Source organism: Enoplosus armatus, chromosome 16 (genome assembly GCF_043641665.1).
Source record: "Enoplosus armatus isolate fEnoArm2 chromosome 16, fEnoArm2.hap1, whole genome shotgun sequence".
Lineage (NCBI taxonomy): Eukaryota > Metazoa > Chordata > Actinopteri > Centrarchiformes > Enoplosidae > Enoplosus > Enoplosus armatus.
The window spans coordinates 17505641-17524779 of NC_092195.1; the positions used below are offsets into that span (position 1 = coordinate 17505641).

Sequence of the window (19139 nt, forward strand, 5' to 3'; positions counted from 1 at the left end):
GCGGAGGGTGTATGTGACGACTGTTTAAGCTTCTGCCCCGCAGTTTTTAAACTGATACCACCTTAGCTTTGTCTGGAAACTGCTGCGGGGGCCTCGCCTAGCGTTTAAAGCATATTTCATGGGAAAGAAACGGCTTGCGGTATCCAGAGGGGCGGGGCGATCCGTGACGACGTCTGTCTGTCAACAGAAGTTGGTCATATCACGCCGGATCGGTCAATAACTTCCTATTAACCATGCAGTTGTGGATTCAGTTTTTAATAATACTAATATATTCTTGCAGCAGAAGCCGCTGGTTATTGGGGCCAGTGTGATGGCATTTCATAATAATTCAAACCAACTTTCACACCAAACACCCACTCACGTTGTGTGTGAGGATGTTGATGCTGTTCTGTCAACCAGCTAGCATCAGCTACGCCTACGGGCAAGCTGCAAGTTAGCTTTTACTAGCTTGTTTTTTTTGTTTGTTTTTTTTTTACACAAACAAGCGATGGTACTTCGTATCTGGAATTCACGAACAATAACGTTGTGCTGCAAATAGCCAGCGACGTTCCCTATAAAAGTAAAAAGCTCGACATATGAAAAGGTAACGTAATTAAGCTAACGTTAGCTAGCTAGCTAGTAGTGACTCCTGGTTAGCTACAAGCTAACGCAGGAATGGGCAAACATGAACGAATGCAGACTAGCAGTGAACCAAAACACGGAAGACTTATCTGGTTCTATGACCAGACTTCATGTTTATAATCCTGTTTTTAACGACAACAGTTTATGTGACGGGCCACGTTAACTAAATTAAGTAAACTAGGGCTCCGTACCTTGGAAATCTAACATTAGCTAGCTAAATGTGGTATTTAGTGATCATCAGGTACAAGCTCCCTTACTTAATATCACAAATCATTAGAGTTTGAGATGCCCACAACAGGTAATCATGTAATATCTTTATCGTCAATCTACCTACTTTTATTTACCTTAATCTGACGCTAGAGCTGAAACGGCGATCGATCGATTGATGATCAGCAAGTAGTTAAAAACTAAGATATTATTAAAAGGTAGCTGTTAATTGATTCGTGTGTAAGTCAGTATACAGTTAAAAACGGAGGTCTTAACCATTGCAAGGCTGAAACCAGTACGTTTTTTGGAATTTATTGCATGAAAAGTACAATTAATCAATTATTGAAATTGTTTCAGAAGAACTTTCTGTTGCCCAACTAACCGATAAATTCTCAGATTATTTCAGCTCTGCGTTAATGTAATAAATCTCATGAGAAAAATATCATATTCATGGATGTAAATGGAGAAAATCTGGCCCTTTATCCTCTTCTTTCATTCATACATTTAGAATATATTTCTCACTGAGACAGTTGAAATCAAGGAACAAAGAAAGTCGAAATAATAATATAATTAAATGTCCATTGTTCATGTCTCAGTTTATCCTTATGTAAATGTAAATGTCACTTTTAGCGTTTCATCTTTTGTTAAGTTTTGTCTTGGCGCCGCCTTCGTTAGCTCTACCTTCATTACTTGCCTTTTGTGTTGTAGTTTTGTCTTCAGTAAGATTTTTAGACAGGGCGATAAAACTTATACTGTAAATGTTTCATGATGGATAACAAAAACACATCTCAGCTCAGCACAATGTACACTATACATAATAGTCATCAACAAATACTTAAAACTGTCCTTAACACAAAGCACTTTTGCACTTGCACGTTTTAATCTTCTCTATAGTTTTGTGTGACCATGGATCCGACCTGCAGTGCTTCTGCTGCTCCAGCTGGTTTGACTGTCCAGGTGTGTTTCCCCGGTGCTCGTGCCGCCGTTTTGGACAATCTGAACCGCCAGCGGGAAGAAGGCAGGCTGTGTGACCTCTCCATCCAGGTGCAAGGTCAAGTGTTCAGGGCCCACCGCTGTGTGCTCGCTGCATCCTCACCTTACTTTCATGACCAGGTAGGCTAGTACATCAGTGTGCAATATACTGTTTGTACATATTCGTTCATTTATAATAAGGTGGCTTAACCCACAGTTCTGTTTAGATGGCCAAAACTCATTATGTCTTCCGTTGCTATCACTCAACAGGTGTTACTGAAGAATGTTACAACTGTTTCCCTGCCGTCAGTTATGGACCCAGTGGCCTTTGAGAGTGTCCTGAGTTCTGCTTACACAGGCCAGCTGAGCATCGTGCATGATGACATTGTTAACTACGTTACTGTGGCCAGTTTCCTCCAGATGTGGCACATTGTGGACAAATGCACTGAGATCCTGAAGAGGCCCCGGCCCTCCGCAGAAGTCACCCCTGGAGAGGCCGCTGTAGCTCACCCTGGCACTGCGTCTCGCCAGCAGTCCCCAAGCAGCACAGATTGCTTATATCTGGAAAGGGAGGGAAGACGGAAGGAGAGGAAGCCTGATGCCTTGCCTCCCTTAGCTACATGGAGACGCCCGCAGCAGTTTCCTAGATGGGGGCGCCCACGACCCTCATCAGCCCAGCACTTAGCAGACTCTCAACTGGACACCCTCCCTGGCTATGCAGAGAGTGATTACACCAGCTGTGAGGAGGCATGGGTATCAAGCCATGCCAAAACTAGCCACTTTGCTCATGATGGACCTGGCCACAATACCCGGCACCACGGGGGGTTCCCTAGTGGTGAAGCATTAAAGCAGAAAGTCAGATTTCAACAGCGGGGAGCACCGCCGAGTACTGATAGACTGCTTGATAAGAATAGAGAGAGCGTGGACAGCGCTGAGACACGAGAGAAGAGGAAGAATGAGAAAAGAGCAATTGAGGCAGATGAGGGAGTAGGAGAAGGCGCGGTGGAGAAGAAGGAAAGTTTTGCACAAATGGGACACTGTGGTAAGATACAAAGGCCTCATTTTACTTTAAACACAAATGTTATGTCTCTGTTAACAAAATGGCATGCAACAAATCTCAGAGATACCAGACACACCCAATGCTGTATGTAGAAAATTCAAATTCAAATGCAAAGTCGAACTATACCCTTTTTCTTTTCAGTGTATAAGTATAATCCTTTACTTAAAGAGGAATTTCACAGCTGGAAAGATGGTCACTTCGTAAAATTACTTAGGTCACTTATGTCGTAGAAATGTGCAGTTATTTTGGTGCCTTATGGCCAGAGAAAAGGCTGGAGACTTCTCTATCGCTCTAAAATCCTACAACAACCAGAATGCCCCTCCCAGGCCAGTCCTTTTATGGGTATCTTCCGCAGGGGCTTCAGCTGATGTTTCAGCAGAAACAAGTTGGCATTTTCGATGCTCACAGGCACATTTAGGTCGGTACCACCAAAAAAAGTATCAAGATTAGATACACAGCCCCAAAGTGTGGCTGTTCTTCTCTGCTGGGTCATGTATTCCTTTTCGTTGTTCTGTGCATGATCTAAATTAATGTACTGTAGCTATCTGAGCTATCCGCATGTGATTCTGTTTTACATTTCTCCAACAGGCTTCCACCAAATTTCAAATGAGAATGTAGGTGCTGGAGAAGCCACGGGGAAGGCAAGTGTGGAGGAGATAAAGGAAAGAGTGCAGAGAAACTTGGTGGGAAGCGATCCCTCCTCAGGTCTGCCCAGTGTTCATGCTTGTCAAACAGGTGATGGACTTCCGGGCCCTTCATGTCCCGTTTCAGCCCGGCTGCAGTGGCAGACTGGTCCCTGGTCTCAACAAGAGCAGAGGCCACAGGAAGGAGAGGGTGGCAGCTACAGTAAAGATGAGGATGAAGATGAGGAGGAGGAGGATGTGGACTTTGAATGTTTCACAGAAGGGACCTTTAGCAGAGACACGTATGATGAGATTGAAGATGGCACAGGACAGGTTTCCCAGAGGCCTTTAGTGCCAGTGTCTCCTGACTTCACCATGGCAGGCTCTGAGGTGACCTGGCCTTCCACCAGCGTGGGACAGGGTGGCTCATTGACCCCCACCTCAAATCGCCATTTGTCTCCATCCTCTGCTGCTTTTCCGCCACCTTCTTCACCCCCAACCCCATCTTCGTCATCCTCAGTGTCCCTCGCTGGTGCCCCCTACACAGGAAAAGTCCACTTCTGCCACTGCGGCAAAGCCTACACCCTGAAGAGTATGCGTGACCGCCACGTGAAGATGCAGCACCTCAATCTACGGCCCTTCGGCTGTCCTGTTTGCACAAAGTCCTTCAAGATGAAGCACCATCTAACCAAGCACCTTAAGACTCACGGAGGGCTGCGGCCCTATGAGTGTGGCCTGTGTGGGAAGAAAGTCATCTGGAGAGACAGCTTCCTCAGGCATCAGGCCCGATGTGAGAGACTCGCCTCCAGCACCTCAGCTAACAGCAACAACGCAAGCACAGCGGCGGCGGATATGGATGACAGCTACAGTTATGGGTTTGAAGACGGGGAGACTTTTCTTGCAACGGGAGGTCAAGTGAAAGTTGAAGAGGTGGATTTTCACGGGGAGGTGGAGGACGGGATGGGTGGCCTGTTGGGCAGTGTGTCTGGGATTGTGGATGAGCTAAGAACTCAATCACAAAATTTGGACAGTGGTAGTCACGTTTTTAAGGAGGAGGCGAGTGAGAGCTTTAGCGGAAATTAAACGTTAATGTGAAACAGGTTTACAGCAAATAAACTGTATGTACATAAATACATACAAGGAGGACAATGAATTACATGATGACTTTAAAAGACACAAATCATTGAAGGCTTCTTTGAGCTTTTGTTTTTTGTTCTTTTTTTATGTGCATTTTTGTCATAGGTATTTTGGAAAAAAAGAACAATCATATGCTTCATCGTGATCCTTTTTAATTTGTGCAGTGCCATGAAGGCTCAGTTTTCGTTCAGTGATGCTGTAAACTGTATATCTGTAACAAGCTGTGTTGTGAATGTACCTCTTGAGCCCGAATAAAGTTCATTTTGCACATAAACTGTTTGCCATTGATCTGCGTTAGACAATAGATACAAGGGTATACAAATGTTTTCTGTGCCATATTGATGTCTCAGCTCATTTTAAAATGTTGGGGCTCATTCTAGAACACTGTGGGGTCATTCTAGAACACTGTGGGTCATTCTAGAACACTGTGGCTCATTCTAGAACACTGTGGGGTCATTCTAGAACACTGTGGCTCATTCTAGAACACTGTGGGTCATTCTAGAACACTGTGGGGTCATTCTAGAACACTGTGGCTCATTCTAGAACAGTTTGGTTCAGTTCATACCAGAACGTTCAGAAGAGTTCCTTTGCAGCACAATGGTGGAACACCAGAGGTCTCTCTTGCTCAACACTGCAGCATCCCTTTCCTGTAATTAAATTGTGTAGAAGGTCTTCACTGTGTTTGAAGAAAGCATCCTCCATCAAACGTAAGAGACCCAGAGACCCTGAAAAATGGTGAGCTAATGAATGGGACTGTCATATAATGTATTCAGGTGCACATCCTATAGAGATTTCCATTTCAATGGCAAACATGGGACGACAATCAAAGAGCAAATCTACAAAGAGGTGCATAGGGCGCTGTGTATGGAACCAGTCAAATAGGACACAGTATTGGGAATTACACAACAGTTTATTGATATTGACAGTTTTTTCCCTATTAGAATAAGGTGATGTGGGCTGATTGAATGCTTAAATCACATTACAATTATGTATTCTGGGTTGAGCATTTGAGCTTGTGTCTTTTATCAGAGAATTGTTTTTGAGATTTTAGTACATTTGTGGAGATATTTTCTCGCACCAGACACCTGTATGGCCAGAATCAATGTAAAAACAGACAACAGTGAAATACTTTTCGTATATTTAGCCCTTTATGTGGATGGTAAAATGTGTCAAGCACAGGAAAAAGTGCATTTCACCTCCCCTTTGTGTGATGCGGATTTTGCGCCACTGAGCCAATTATCACAGAAACACTGGATGCTGGAGAGATGGAGCTCTTTGCTAATTGTGGTTTAAGGGGCAGTTGTCCTTGAAAAGTTCTATATCAGCATTATTTCTAATCTTGAGAAACACTGTTTTTCCCACGTCGAGTATCATCCTTATTAAATATTAAATATAGAACAAAATGTACAGCTGGGTGTAGCTGAGACCTTGTTTTTTCAGTCTGTAGAACACTGTGATATTGGGATTATTGTCTGAGATAGATGATTGGCCTCCAGAGGATACAACGCATGTTAGTGTTTTCAGTGGTGGATCATGGGTTGAGTTAGAGGTCTCCTGGCTCCAGCTACATATTCACCATACAGATGTGAGAGTGGGATTAGCTCCTCAACTCTCGGCAAGAAAGCAAATAAGCATATTTCCCAAAATGTCAAGCAATTTTTTTTTTTTAAAGCTAATTGAAAATTTAAGTTTGTAAATGTGTGTCATTCTGGCTACAAAACTCCCTAAAATGTGAAAAATAGATGTAATTAAGACAACAGAATTATCAGATTTTAAAACATTTAATAACAGAGAGAAGAGATAACATGTTTATTTCCAGTTAGGATGAACAATAAAGACACAGTTACATTAAGAGGAAACAAAACACTCAGTTTTCTAAGTATCGGTTCCTATTCCTGTAGCACCACCACATGTCAGCAACCTTTACAGTGATTTCCATTAAAGTGATCATACAAACAGAGCATGTACGAGAGTGGCAATGTAATTTACCATGAACAAAATAAAATCGACAAGTTATGTGTCAGAACATTTGAAGTCAACATACTGTCCTTCAGTACCAAACCCCTCATACCATCTCGGTGCTTCCGCCATAAACCTTTGAACCACTTACTGTCTGACCGTCGGATAAAACCTTTGTCTGTCATCTTCTAAATAAAACACACATAACATTAAAACTTCAAACTTAATTTAAGATGCAAACAGATAACTCACAATAAATGAGATGCAAAAGCTACAATATAGAAAAGAGAGCAGACCAGTTGTTTTTTAGGACATTTTTAGTTGTATTATTTAGTTGTATGTAACAGTGCATTTGAAAAGGGCATTTTTTTGATAGACTTGAATAGCGTCATACTGTACATGCTTATTAATTACACTGAAGCATAATGAAACAACATTAAAACAATATTAGAGTCCACACTACACTGCAGGTTTCCAGTTGTATTTTCAAATGTATTTCTTTTGCAACACACGATTCACTCGAGCACAACAACGACAAACAGGACCACTCCACGTCTAGACTTCACATAGGAAACAAAAGCCATGGTTTGTTTGGTGTGTGAGTTGTGTTTCTAGGAAGCAGCGAGGTACTTAAAGCATCACTCATGTACAAAATGACAGGAGACGAATAGAAAAACAAACATCTGCCATGAACGAACCTCAGACAGCAGACACTAGCACCATCAGACCAAGATACTTGAATGGGTGATTTTTACAGTAAGATATTTTACTAAAAGCATGAAGAAACCTCTTATAAACAGCTAGATAAAGACTGAGACAAGTAGGATTAAAAAGAAAACTGACACAATTACCACCTACATGCCTGGAGAGTGGATTTCATGCTGTGTCAGTGTGGTGTCACGTACAGGAGGCTTGTGTTAGTGAGTTAACAGTTCTTGAGGTTGTGAGTCCGCCGCTTGCAGATCCGTTCCTCCTCCTTCGTCTTGTCCCGTCGACGTTGCATCTGTGGTTTGGTCCTCGGCGGAGAGCTTAGAAGATGGTGCTCCAGCGTTTAGGGGGTGGACGGGACTTGGTTTCTCCCTGGAGAGAAGAAGGAGGAGGATGACGTGGTTGAGAAAAACATGTATTTCCTATCCCCAGAGACGGCATCTGAGAGCAATCTGGGGTGATTGTAGTTCTCAGTTAAAACTGTGCTGAAAGTTCATGAAAGATTTGATTGTCAAATACTTCACATTTAATGGGATTCAAGGAGATCATCCACACTCTGAAAGTAAACCTTCAATAGAGTGGAGGTAGATGGCATTTGCAGAAAAATAATTGTTCATAAGTATTCATAATTTAATATTTGGGTTTACATGTGGTGTCACTGTAAAAATGCAAATGCTGCTCTTAAGCTCGTTAGTGTATTATGATGACGGGCTGCTCTGAAAGCGTGTTGATGAAAGAAAATGAATGAAAAGTATTCCAACTGAAATGGTGAATCATTATATTGTATTTGTTTATTACTCACTGGTCTCTGACGAGAGCATCACTGTTGCATTTGGGCAAACACAGACAGGAAACAGCGTTCATGAAGCCCAATTTTACAGATAGAAAGAGGACATTTTGAGTAAAACAAGGAGGCAAACGTGCGGTAAGCTCACCAGGTTGAAGAGTCTGGACAGTGTGCTTTGGTCTCTGCGTCTTCTGACCGGCGACTTTGCGCTCTCGGCACGCGGCGACGAGGCCTAGAAAAAGATGCTCTATAAGCACAGATGGAGACCTGAAACCACGGCCTGAAAGCACGCTTGTTGCTTTGTCATTGTGTAACCTTTAACCAGATGTTTAATTCATTTTACATTGACGGCCTTTTTATCTCTCTACAAGATGAGATACATTTTACCTCAGAGCATCAGAGATGTCCCAATACTTTAACAAAAAACGTAAAACAATTGCTTGAAAATGTTAAAGAGAATTATTGCTGCTGTTGTACAAAAAAACACATATCCACAAAATAATACGTCTTCCAATAATGAAAACTTTTTGGACATTTTACACATGCATGTCTTTGTTTACCATCCATCCTCTTTAATTGCATTGGGATCGACCTTTTCGGTGTTTGGTCTATGAGTTTTTAATGCGCTTTGCTACAATCTGAACTTCCCTTGTGAACAATAAAGGCGGACTGATATGAGGTTATATAACTTTAAATTATACACAAGTTATAGTAAGGTCTAAAGGTCATAAAATTGTTTCAATGTATAACCCTAATCCCGAATCACTCCTACTGCACATAAACTGCGGGGAAAACAACAAAACTGCAGGTATGTGGTTTCTCTGCAACAGCAGCAGTGTGATGTGGAAGAAACACGTGTCTTTGTTCTTTGATTTGTTATTGTGGGAGAATAAGATGACAGAGACATGGAGGAAATGTGACAGGGCCACACTCAGAGAACAGCAACCTTCAGGGGGAAGAAAATGGATGAAAAGGAAAAGGTAAGGTCCGCGGTGAACTGACTGAAACAGAGGACACGAGTGGATTATCACCGTCAAATGACACACACACGGCCGTCCACAGTCACCAGACACAAAGAAGGTGGGAAGCCAAAACAGATGGATCGGTGAGTCATCTCTGGCACAGAGGGGATGGATGTGTTACAGAGAACTAGGGGTGTGAAAGAGAAGAGGTGGAGGAGGGGGATGCAGGCTAAGAGGTCCTGAGAGGAAATGTTTACCGGTTGTGGTTCATAAATAGTCGAGCAGTTTCAAAGTCATCCAGAAGCAGCGAGTCGCTCTGGGTTGAAGTAAAGAAGGAGGGTTGGGGGGTTAAAATGTAAATAAATTTACCATTAAGCCAATACTTGTTGTATTTATAAAAATTTATAAATCAATCCTTTCATCTGTTCAACTGGTGAATTAAAGGGATTTTCTGTGGCACCCGTCAGGAGTGAGCTGCTGTAAGCTTTGCCTTTCAGCTACTGTACGTAAAAGCTGGTGAATCAGCTCTCCTTTTGAATATGTCTTGATTCCACATGCTTAGGTGTGAAAGATATTTCTCTTTTAAGGAGCAAAGCAGTGAAACACAAAGTGAGAAAGAGACAGAATGAGCGTGAAGGTTAGGTAACAGGTGCGCTGTGGACAAAGGACACATTGCGGAGGATGTGTCTCGACAGACAGAAATGGGATCACAGACACACAGACAGGTGCAGCTGTGGGGCGTTTGTTTGATTCGAGAAGGGAAGATTGTGTGACGTACCAAGCCCAAGACATCTCTCCACTGGACATGAAAAACAAACAGACAGTGAAATGATGAGATGAAATACGATGAGCGTAGTGGCACCTGCGTCCGACCTCAACACATCTGAGAATCATCCAGTGGCAAGATTAGCAGTGATGAAGTGGTAAATTAGAGTAAAATGTGGGTTTCCACCGGTGATTTAAAAAAAGAATTACCATAGGTAAAAACTTCCCTCTATGGTTCCAAACTGTTTGTTTGTGACCCCTTCAAATTAAGCACGAGTGGTTGCACAAAAAAGTGAATTTCCCCTTTTGGTGGCCGGAAAAGGTAAAACTATCCAAATTGTGCTTGACAAGAGGAAAGTCTTGAAAACTAACAGAAATGGATGAAGCAGAACAATGTTTTTATTTCTTTTCTTTTCCTAATCATCATCTTTTGACCCCTCCGATTTATTATGTGACCCATTGGAGGGGCCCTGACCCAGACCAATAATCCAAGAAATACATACAACAGTAGTTATACATAGAACAACATACAAGTATCCCTTTTTTAAAAATACCTGCAACTTAAAGCCACTATGTGTAGAATTCTTTTGCCACGCTAACGGTGTGAAATATCTCAACAACATTTGAGTGGATTGCAATGAAATTTGCTTAAAAAGCCTACGGACTTTGGTGATCTCCTGACTTTTTATCTAGTGCCACTAACAGGGCGAAGTGTTGAATTATCCAGTGAAATATCACCTCATCTTAGAGATGGATTACCATTAAAGTTGGTACATTCATGTTCCCTACAGGATGTATCCTAATGACCTTGGTGGAATTCTGCTCTAGCGCCATCATCAGGTCAAAAATTGAATAACTAAATAACTAAACATGAGATTAAAAAAACAATGTTTAATGCTAAATAGCTTAACTAGTGTTTAGTGCTTATTAGCAAATGTTAGCATGGTGGCAAACAAAACTAAGATGGACATGCATTATACCTGCTAAACACCAGCACGTTAGCATTGTTGTTGTGAAAATGTTAGCACGCCGTGCCTAACCACTAGTGTGGTTGTACAATCTCAGTCTTGTTATTTGACTATAGCGTCTTTCAAATCATTTTGATGGCATTTTGTGATATAACAATGCTGGTACGTATTAGTGCAGTTTCTAAGTTTACTAAAGTGTCCTAGCGGCATATGTTGCTGTCTGACACGCCATCTTATGTGATGCTACCACTGGATAATGCCAAAGTTATAAAATCCCACACATAATGGCTTAAAGGTATCCAATGTACCCCAAATATCCGACCCCAAGGTATCCAATGAAAGCCCAAGTGGGCATCCAATAAAACGCTTAAAACAAGACGCCATTTAAAAAAATGCTGTCGTTGAAATTTGACATTGAGAAATATGATGGAGAACATTAGTACAGACCAGGAAGTCATGACTAGAAAGTGAACAGAGGTCATGTTGAAAAACTTTCTATCAGTGCATCTCTGCATCGTCGCCCTGCGGCTACACGTCTGGAATGATCAACAAAACAGAGAAAATGAGACTCACCCTGGATTTAGGACGAGGAGAGGAAACCTGAGAAACACCAAGCAACAACAACAACAACAGAATGACTGATTGCACAGGGCAGGAAAACAGAACAACAAACTCCGTTTTGAAATAAACAAATGATTGAGCTGCTGATTGAAACTTCCGCCAATTCCTTTTTTTTCTCCTCAGTATGTAAATGAAGGAGTCACGCAGCTTTGTAATCAGTAAGGGAGCCGAGGAAAACAGTTTAGCATGCTGCTTTTGAAGCCGCACTATTGATGCCAAGAGTTAGATCCAAAGTAAATCAAAGGAAAACACTGACAGTTCAACACTCACAATATAAATTGGAGAAAATTGGTTTGTTCTGTGTTCTGACTTATGCAACTCTTGGCAGTCTCAGAGTAATACATCAAACTCTGCTGAGTTCAAAACAACATTTCAAATTTGAATAAATGAAAAATAAATGAGGTTATGTACGTGGTTAAAGGCATGATCTATGATATGATGGATACAATATGACACCGTTTAATCCAAGAAACTTACAATGCTCCTGAAGAAATGCACCACAGCATTTTCATTGGTCCGGCGGCGAGCGGAGGATTGCTGGGGCGAGGCGGCCAGGTGACCCCGGAACGACCCCTGAGAGGATCAACAGGGGTCAAGTAACTGTGTGTGTTTACACGGTACGGTATTACCACAAGATCGAGTCATGCTACTGTGAAATCAACCGGGAATCAAGTCAAACGGCATTAGTGTTTTTGTAGTATATTCAAGATGGATTAGCTTGGCATGAGCTTGAATAGACATCAGTTCTTTCTGAAAGCTGCACCATACCTCAACAATTACAATAATTATAATAAGGTTTCGAGGCCCTACTGGTTGTCAAGTCTCACAATGTGAGAGAGAAACCAAATGACGAGGACAAGAAGAACAAGAAACGACTAAGACACATGTTCTATGATGAGAAATGCAATTAAACTGCTAAACGGAAACAGCATGAAGTGGAACCGAACAGCTGGCTGGAACATTCAGCGTGAAACCAGTCGGTCACCAGTCCCGTCTTTGAAGTTATGTATCTTCAGAACAACCTCACACAGCTGACCATCTCTGGCTGCTGACGGCTGATTCATCAGAAAATAATCATTTATCTAATTAACGTGTTTTTTCTGTGGCTCGTCTTTATGTTTCATCGATGTAAATGAAGTAACATGAACCTAAATAGATGTCCTCGTGGTTTTCTTTGTATTATATTGTATAAGTGCGAGACAGAAAGCCGGCAGCGTATGAGGGAAAACATCAAAGCGCAAACCTTTCTTCCAACTCAGCCTTCTGAAAATGTAATTTGTCAATTCACAAAATCTAAGATCTGACATGCTTATGCTGCACCTAAAACTGACTTGGATGTCAGATGACAGGGGTCTGTATGGGGGCAGATCTGGCTCCAGAGGGCCCCTCTCATTTGCCTGAGGTTTTCTGTCTGCAGCTTCAGGGTCGACATCACAAACAAAGTGTATATGCACCATGGTGCTATTGCATCAAAGTCTTAGGCTTACTTTTTCCTTCCCAACATCTCAGAGGGTATAAATATTATTTATTTTATGAACTGTAAGTGAAAACTGTTAATCTGAACTCAGATAAAAGAGTTTTTGAAAATGATCTGAACTGAAGAATAAATGCAGAAACATAAAAAAGGTTAATAGTAATATGATAATGATGTTATAGTCATTTTACAACAGTTAATATTCAGCAACACTTAAGTATCTAAACTAACAGTAACAGCCACTTAAACATTTTGCTCCCAGTCAACAGTCCAAATAATTCAATTTTCATGATTTTAAGGAACTGTTTTCAGAACCTATATGAAAGATGAAACTCAAGGAAATGCCCGGCTAGCAAAAAAACAACCAGATAAAAGTGTTCTGAGCATGAATTTTCTTTTTCAGCGACATTAAAATCACGTGGCGTCTTGCTCCTCTCAAAATACAGCTCGGACCAGGTGGAATTTTTGCCTCAAGATTAAAAATCACACCCGTAACGAGAGAATCGCCAATCCAAACCTCAGTTGAGGGTTTAGGGAATGAGCCATCAGCGTTACTGTAACTGAGAAGTTTAATTTTTCAATAAGTTGTATTCATATTTTTTTCTTTTTTAATTCTCCTGAAAGCTCTGGAGACAAGTTGAAGGAGATTAGAAATATGCTGTCCACTAAAATGTATGTCCAAATTTAGTGATTAAAAAAACCCTTTTTTTGTTCCCTTATGGGTTTGAGAAAATTCTCCTACATCTTAAACTTTATTAAAACTTTTACAAACTCTATGGATAATCTGACAGGGCAGTTTTTTTTTAGCTCACGGAAAGCTGGAGACGCATGATTTTCAAAGGACGGGGAAGAAACAGTCCTGATAATGAAGAAATCAGACGATCAGGTTATTGTATGGAGGAGCTCTTGGTTTCAGCCCCACAGACTGACGCTAGAATAAGTCAAATGTCAAATGTCTCCAAATTCAACACAGCACCAAAAACAGGTAGAATCTAGCACAGTATTGTAGCACAATCAGAAGAAAATATCTAACTTTAGAGTCACTAACTTAAAGTTTTAAGAGGCACTAAAACCTGAAGTATCCCTTTAAATGCATCAGTGCTCACCTTGCTCCTTTTCTTTTTGTCTCCTCCAAAGAACTTGCTAATCTGATCCATGAGACCAGGGTTCTTCTTTTTCCTCCCGAGCCCGAAGGTGCTCTGCCCTGAGGTGCTCGCCGTAGCCATGCTAGCAGTTGCTGAGGTTGGGTGGGGTTGACCTCTCAGTATCTACAGTAGTCCTCGTCCAAGCAAGTCCACAGTGCCGACACGCAGCTCTGCTGTTCCTTCAGGCTGGTTTGCAGCTCTTCTGACGCTCATGGGCCGTCTTTGAAGGTGTTGTCCCCTCGGTCCCAGGGCACCATGGGACATGAGGAGGGTCAGGTGTTGTGTGGGGTGGGGGCGGGCTGCAGTGCGGTTGCAGTGGCAGTGAGGTCCATGGCTCTGGCTCGGCTCCAGGCATTCTTCGGAGCTTCAGTGGCTGTGTCAGTCACTGCCGCCCTTCGCATGGGCACGGCCATTGTTCCTCTCCCCATCTGCTTCACCCCGGCCGCAGGGACAACAAGGGTTATCTCTGAGTCTGCACTCACACCCTGATGCAAAGCAGCCTGCAGCACTGTGAGGCCATTGTTGAATCAGTCTCATATATTTTCTTAATGGATTGTGTTTAAATTGGTTGTACAGTCACCCAGATTAACATATGGAGAGGCCCAGAAGAAAGCAAAAGCTTGTGTGAAAACCTGTGAACACAAGCCAAGTATCTGTGTCCACGCAGTGATAAAATAAACGTGCGGTGATTTTGCATGTTTCGGATTTTCTCCATTTTTGTGTTTTCATATTGAAACAAATGAAATCCATACAGCTCCAGCTGTTACTGCCAGATTATGACTAATGGAGCTTTAAAAGAATAAAGATTTAACCAAACTGTGATGTTTTCTTTTGTCAACTGTGAGGTCAAAAGACCGAACTGTGATGCTCAACATTTAAGCTAACATTGACAAAAAGTCTCAGAGTGATGGAAAGTTTGAACATCTGCAGTTCCATAACAGCTGAGCAAACTTGATGAAGACCGCTTAAAAGCTCCAGAACAAGTGAGTAAGAAGACCTTGAGGGGAGACTGTTCCCAAGGTCAAGGACGTCAAGCTCAACATTTATTTTACTGTGAGAACACTTGGTTAAAGGTTCTGTCACTGTCCGCCTCAGATGCATCACTTCAAATACCCTTGAATGCTCGGCTGTGTAACTTTTGATTTGATTTGCCGTTGCTCCACATAACAACTCTACAAGGAGCCCTGAATGTGTTGTTTCACCCGCAGAAGCTGCAGCAGCCAGTGAACAAAGCGGGATCTGTTGCAGGGTAAGTTGTGTTAGAAAACACCCATGCAGCATCAGAATATTAATATTTTTGAACAGATGCCTTTTTGTTGTCGCTGTTTCTTATTTCAAGCCAGAAAGTAACTTTTAGACTTTCTGTTGAAGTGAAGGAGCGCGGCGTCAGATGAATCAGTTTTCATATCACAGAACATAGAACAAATGAAAGCAGTCTTCCACGAACATTTCAGAGGTGGAAAGTCAGCTGTAGAAATTCAGAAATAAGTAACACAAATCCAGATGAGCATAATAACAAGAGTTTGAGAACCAAACAGGAAATATGCGAATCCCCAATGCTAATTATGGAATACGTGTGGCACAATGTTTACACAAAATCGAAAGAAGCCAGACAAGATGAAAGAGAAAAAAGACGCAGCAGAGATGATTCTGGGTGGATTTGATTCTCGGCCGAGCAGAGTCCATGTTTCTTCAGTTGCAGCCCACACAAGAGACACATAATGAGTAATACTTGACCTGCTTTCCATTTATGGACTCTCACGGAGGGACGGTATGGGCAAAACCTGAAAATGGGATAATAGAAAATAGAAAATGTTATGCTCTGCGTGGGAGAAATATCGCTCTAAGACACAAGCCGAGTCTCCACTGTGTAAGCTTCATTACAGGATAATGCTCTGCCCCCATCCTCACACGCTCAGTGGAGCTGGATATACCAGGACCTATTTTTCTTCTTTCAGATGTTTTCGTGCAGTAAAAACACCCAATAAGTTGAAAATAGTGCCTGTTAGATAACACATCATTTCTCATTATTTTGTTACATTATGAAAAACACAGGCGGAAATGAAAATCGCTAAAAAACGGATCAAAAATTGTGACATCCTATTTTATTATTCATGAAACACAACATAGCTGTTCATTTCAAGTAACGTTTGAGAGACAAGTTTGACATTAACACAACCATTTACGAGATACAGTAAGCTATGAGTAAGCTAGCCTAATGTACGAATAATATATGACAAGCTTTGCCAGGAGGAAATCGACAACATTTAATGGTCTTCTTAAAAGGCTCAGAAAGTCCTCGTTATTAATGGCAGTTAAGGGAACAACATGCCGTTTTCATATTTTTTATTTTACATTATTTGACACCCCAAAGAAGCAAATGGAAATGTTTTGCAGTATTAAAAAAGAAAAATATGTCCAAAAAAACTCAACGTTATATCCACATTTTGAGTATTTTTTGTCAACCTGGAAACACAACACAAATCTTAATTTCAAGCAGGTTTTGACAGAAAATGAATTATTTTAAAAGCTTCCAAAACTATATAAAGGTATACATTTGGAGTAAATCAAAGTAAATCTATACACATAATTATTTACGGCATGCTTTGCAGAATTGCTTTGAGAAATATAAGTTTCGAACGAACTGAAATGAATGGACTTCAATGGAAAACAACCGTGTCCTTCTCTAACATTGTGCACATTTAGCTTCTAGTCTGGCAAATCATTTGAACCAGATCTACCGAGCATCATGTTAACCAACTGTTAGTCTTTTGGCGCCCACACGTCGCTCAAATACAGCATATTCAGCACAAAAAAGAAAAATGTACACAATGATTCAGAGGAAATCTAAATCCTTGTAAAAGTGGAGAAAGTCGAGGCCTTTATTTGAACTCATCCGCTGAGGAATCCCGAATATGAACGTGGGTGAGACTTTCATCTAAACATGAGCGGCCATAGCATTGAAGTCTATGGAGCCAACATGGCTGCCCAGCTTCCTGTATAAACAGAGTAAAATGGGAATAGACTCAGAGGGAGACGTGTTCGTCCACTCTGCCTTGTACACAGTGCTCCGTCTGTTTGCCCTGCAGGGCCGAGCCTCAGCGCAGCACCCACGGGCCTGACAGAGGTAGGGTACAGGAATGCAGAGAGTGGGCTGACCACACTGCTTGTGCCCTCGTGTCCAGAAGAGTCTTGGATTTGTTCCTGCGGCTGGAAGGTCGAGGCGGAGCGCCGGGGAAACAATAGCGGCCATGCAAGAGAGCTGTGGGACACAAACACGGGAGATATCCTTGAACCCCGGCAGGAATGTCAATCTAGACCAAGACGCCCACCCAGAGAGGCAGCTGAATATCTATCTGCCGCTGGAGAGAGGCAGAAAGAAAGCCTTCCTCTGTCCCATCACATGTGCAGAAAATGAACATATGAGGCAGTTTTTGCAGTAATTGTTAATGACTTCTGCAACTTCAGCCGTCAGACCAAGAGGTTCCCAGTGTATATATATATAAATAAATAAATGGTTTCTTTTTAAGCAAAGACACAGTCCAAAGTTGACAAAAAGTTTTATTATCTGGTGCCATCTTGACTCCTGTATCGCTCTCAGACTCACACTAGATAACGACTAAATCTATCTAAAATCTAAAATCTGTCAAACATATTGGTGTTAATGAAGCAGATAATTGCAGACGATGTTACATTAAGTTGACTGAGGTGTCAAAGTGTTTTGTCCTGCTCTGTTCGAGCGTCTTTCTCTCCGCTCCAGCAGGGATGACAGTGACTCAAGGTAAAACGCAGATACTTGATTTCAAGTCGTGTTCCACTAATTTGCTTTGAGACTGAAAAGCCTTTGTGTCGCCGTGTCTTTGTCACCCTGGATGACCTCCTCGTGTCGCATCCCGTCCCTGCGGCCTATAGATGACAACATAGCTATGATGCTCAGTAGCTGATGTCACCATCCAGCGGACACTCGGGCCAAGAAAAGTCACTTCCTCCTTTCGATGAAACATCTAATTGTGTCTCATTTTACATTCTGTATTTGATAAATCGTGGTAAATAAAGAAGCAGTGCCTTTAAAGCTGACATGTCCTTTAAAAACTTGATGCGCTGCTGATTTTCTGAGGCGTTTTGTGTCTTCATTGTCTCGGGAAATTCCCATTGTTTTAACTAATAGGATCAACTGTGAGATGTGAATGGTTTCTTTTCCCACAGTGCGTCCTCACCGCGATCCTTTTGGCTGGTAAACAACTCAATGCAAATGTCTCGGTGGTCGAAAGCCAATGATTCCATCAACATTTGGCAGGAGCCGCCGCACAGGGCTCGAGCATAATGCCATCATTTGTTTAGCATCTCAACAATATCATGTTCTCTTGTTTCAAACGGAGGGCTGGAGGATATTTTTGAGGCACTGCTGCTGTAAAGAAAAAGGATTGTCGCAAACAGGAGAGTGAGAGAGAAACGGCCTTTTCTGATTTTAAAAGTCAGAAAAGACTCTGATGATCTTTAATTATTCTATTATTCTTATATACTTTTCATATTGTCATTTTTTCCCCCCGTCTTTGCATCCGCCTCCGGAGGTTCACTGCACCATCAGATATGTGAAATAAAAGCATGAAACTTGGTGTGCTTCAAGTGGATGTAATTTCAGGCATTTTGGGGTAATAGAGGCATCATAGTCTGTCATCTGAAAATGATCACGACTCTCTATGATATGTCATTGTGACATAGATGGTCATAATATACCTCTAGTTTTTCTGTCCTCTTTTTTGTTTTTATTTGTCCATAACACTTTTAAATTAAAGAACAATTTATTTTAATGACCATAATTCTTAAAAGACTATTTTAAGGCTCAATTTTATATCAAATATTTTCTTATTTTTCATTAATCCGTCCTCTTTCTTTCTCTTTATCCATTCTGCTGCCTCACACCTCCACTGTGCTTCATATTCATTAGACCTGATGCCTGTTGTGCACATGGTACCCCCACGGAAAGTAGGTGCTGCAGGAGAGCATCCTGGATCAGAGGGATGTTCGGTAAGTCTCTTGAGTATCTGAGCTCCCTGTCGTATATGAAAACAGGTTGTTGGGTCGTTCCAGTCCTGTCCAGTCCATGAGAACATGATTGAAGCATGTTGG

General features: G+C 41.7%; 2 protein-coding genes across 2 annotated transcripts; one reads left to right on the top strand and one right to left on the bottom strand.

The window, feature by feature from the left end:
• Nucleotides 1–1720: 1720 nt before the first annotated feature.
• zbtb22a (zinc finger and BTB domain containing 22a) lies at nucleotides 1721–4863 on the top strand. The gene is made up of 3 exons (XM_070922167.1): nucleotides 1721–1941; nucleotides 2071–2842; nucleotides 3449–4863. Exons 1-3 carry the CDS (start codon nucleotides 1735–1737, stop codon nucleotides 4564–4566), a joined length of 2097 nt encoding a protein of 698 aa, XP_070778268.1. The 5' UTR covers nucleotides 1721–1734; the 3' UTR covers nucleotides 4567–4863.
• A 2689-nt stretch (nucleotides 4864–7552) lies between these two features.
• Nucleotides 7553–14090, bottom strand: mbpa (myelin basic protein a). Its single transcript, XM_070922376.1, has 6 exons — nucleotides 13971–14090; nucleotides 11868–11963; nucleotides 11343–11369; nucleotides 9815–9835; nucleotides 8223–8306; nucleotides 7553–7659 (listed from the first exon to the last, which is right to left on the bottom strand). Exons 1-6 carry the CDS (start codon nucleotides 14088–14090, stop codon nucleotides 7609–7611), a joined length of 399 nt encoding a protein of 132 aa, XP_070778477.1. The 3' UTR covers nucleotides 7553–7608.
• Nucleotides 14091–19139: the final 5049 nt, after the last annotated feature.

Coding starts and splice junctions, on each gene's coding strand:
- zbtb22a (XM_070922167.1), top strand. CDS start 1,735: ATGGATCCGACCTGCAGTGCTTCTGCTGCTCCAGCTGGTTTGACTGTC. Junction 1,942..2,070: donor CACCTTACTTTCATGACCAG/GTAGGCTAGTAC, acceptor ATCACTCAACAG/GTGTTACTGAAGAATGTTAC. Junction 2,843..3,448: donor TGCACAAATGGGACACTGTG/GTAAGATACAAA, acceptor TTTCTCCAACAG/GCTTCCACCAAATTTCAAAT.
- mbpa (XM_070922376.1), bottom strand. CDS start 14,090: ATGGCTACGGCGAGCACCTCAGGGCAGAGCACCTTCGGGCTCGGGAGG. Junction 11,964..13,970: donor ACAAAAAGAAAAGGAGCAAG/GTGAGCACTGAT, acceptor TGATCCTCTCAG/GGGTCGTTCCGGGGTCACCT. Junction 7,660..8,222: donor TGTCCAGACTCTTCAACCTG/GTGAGCTTACCG, acceptor TCTTCTCTCCAG/GGAGAAACCAAGTCCCGTCC.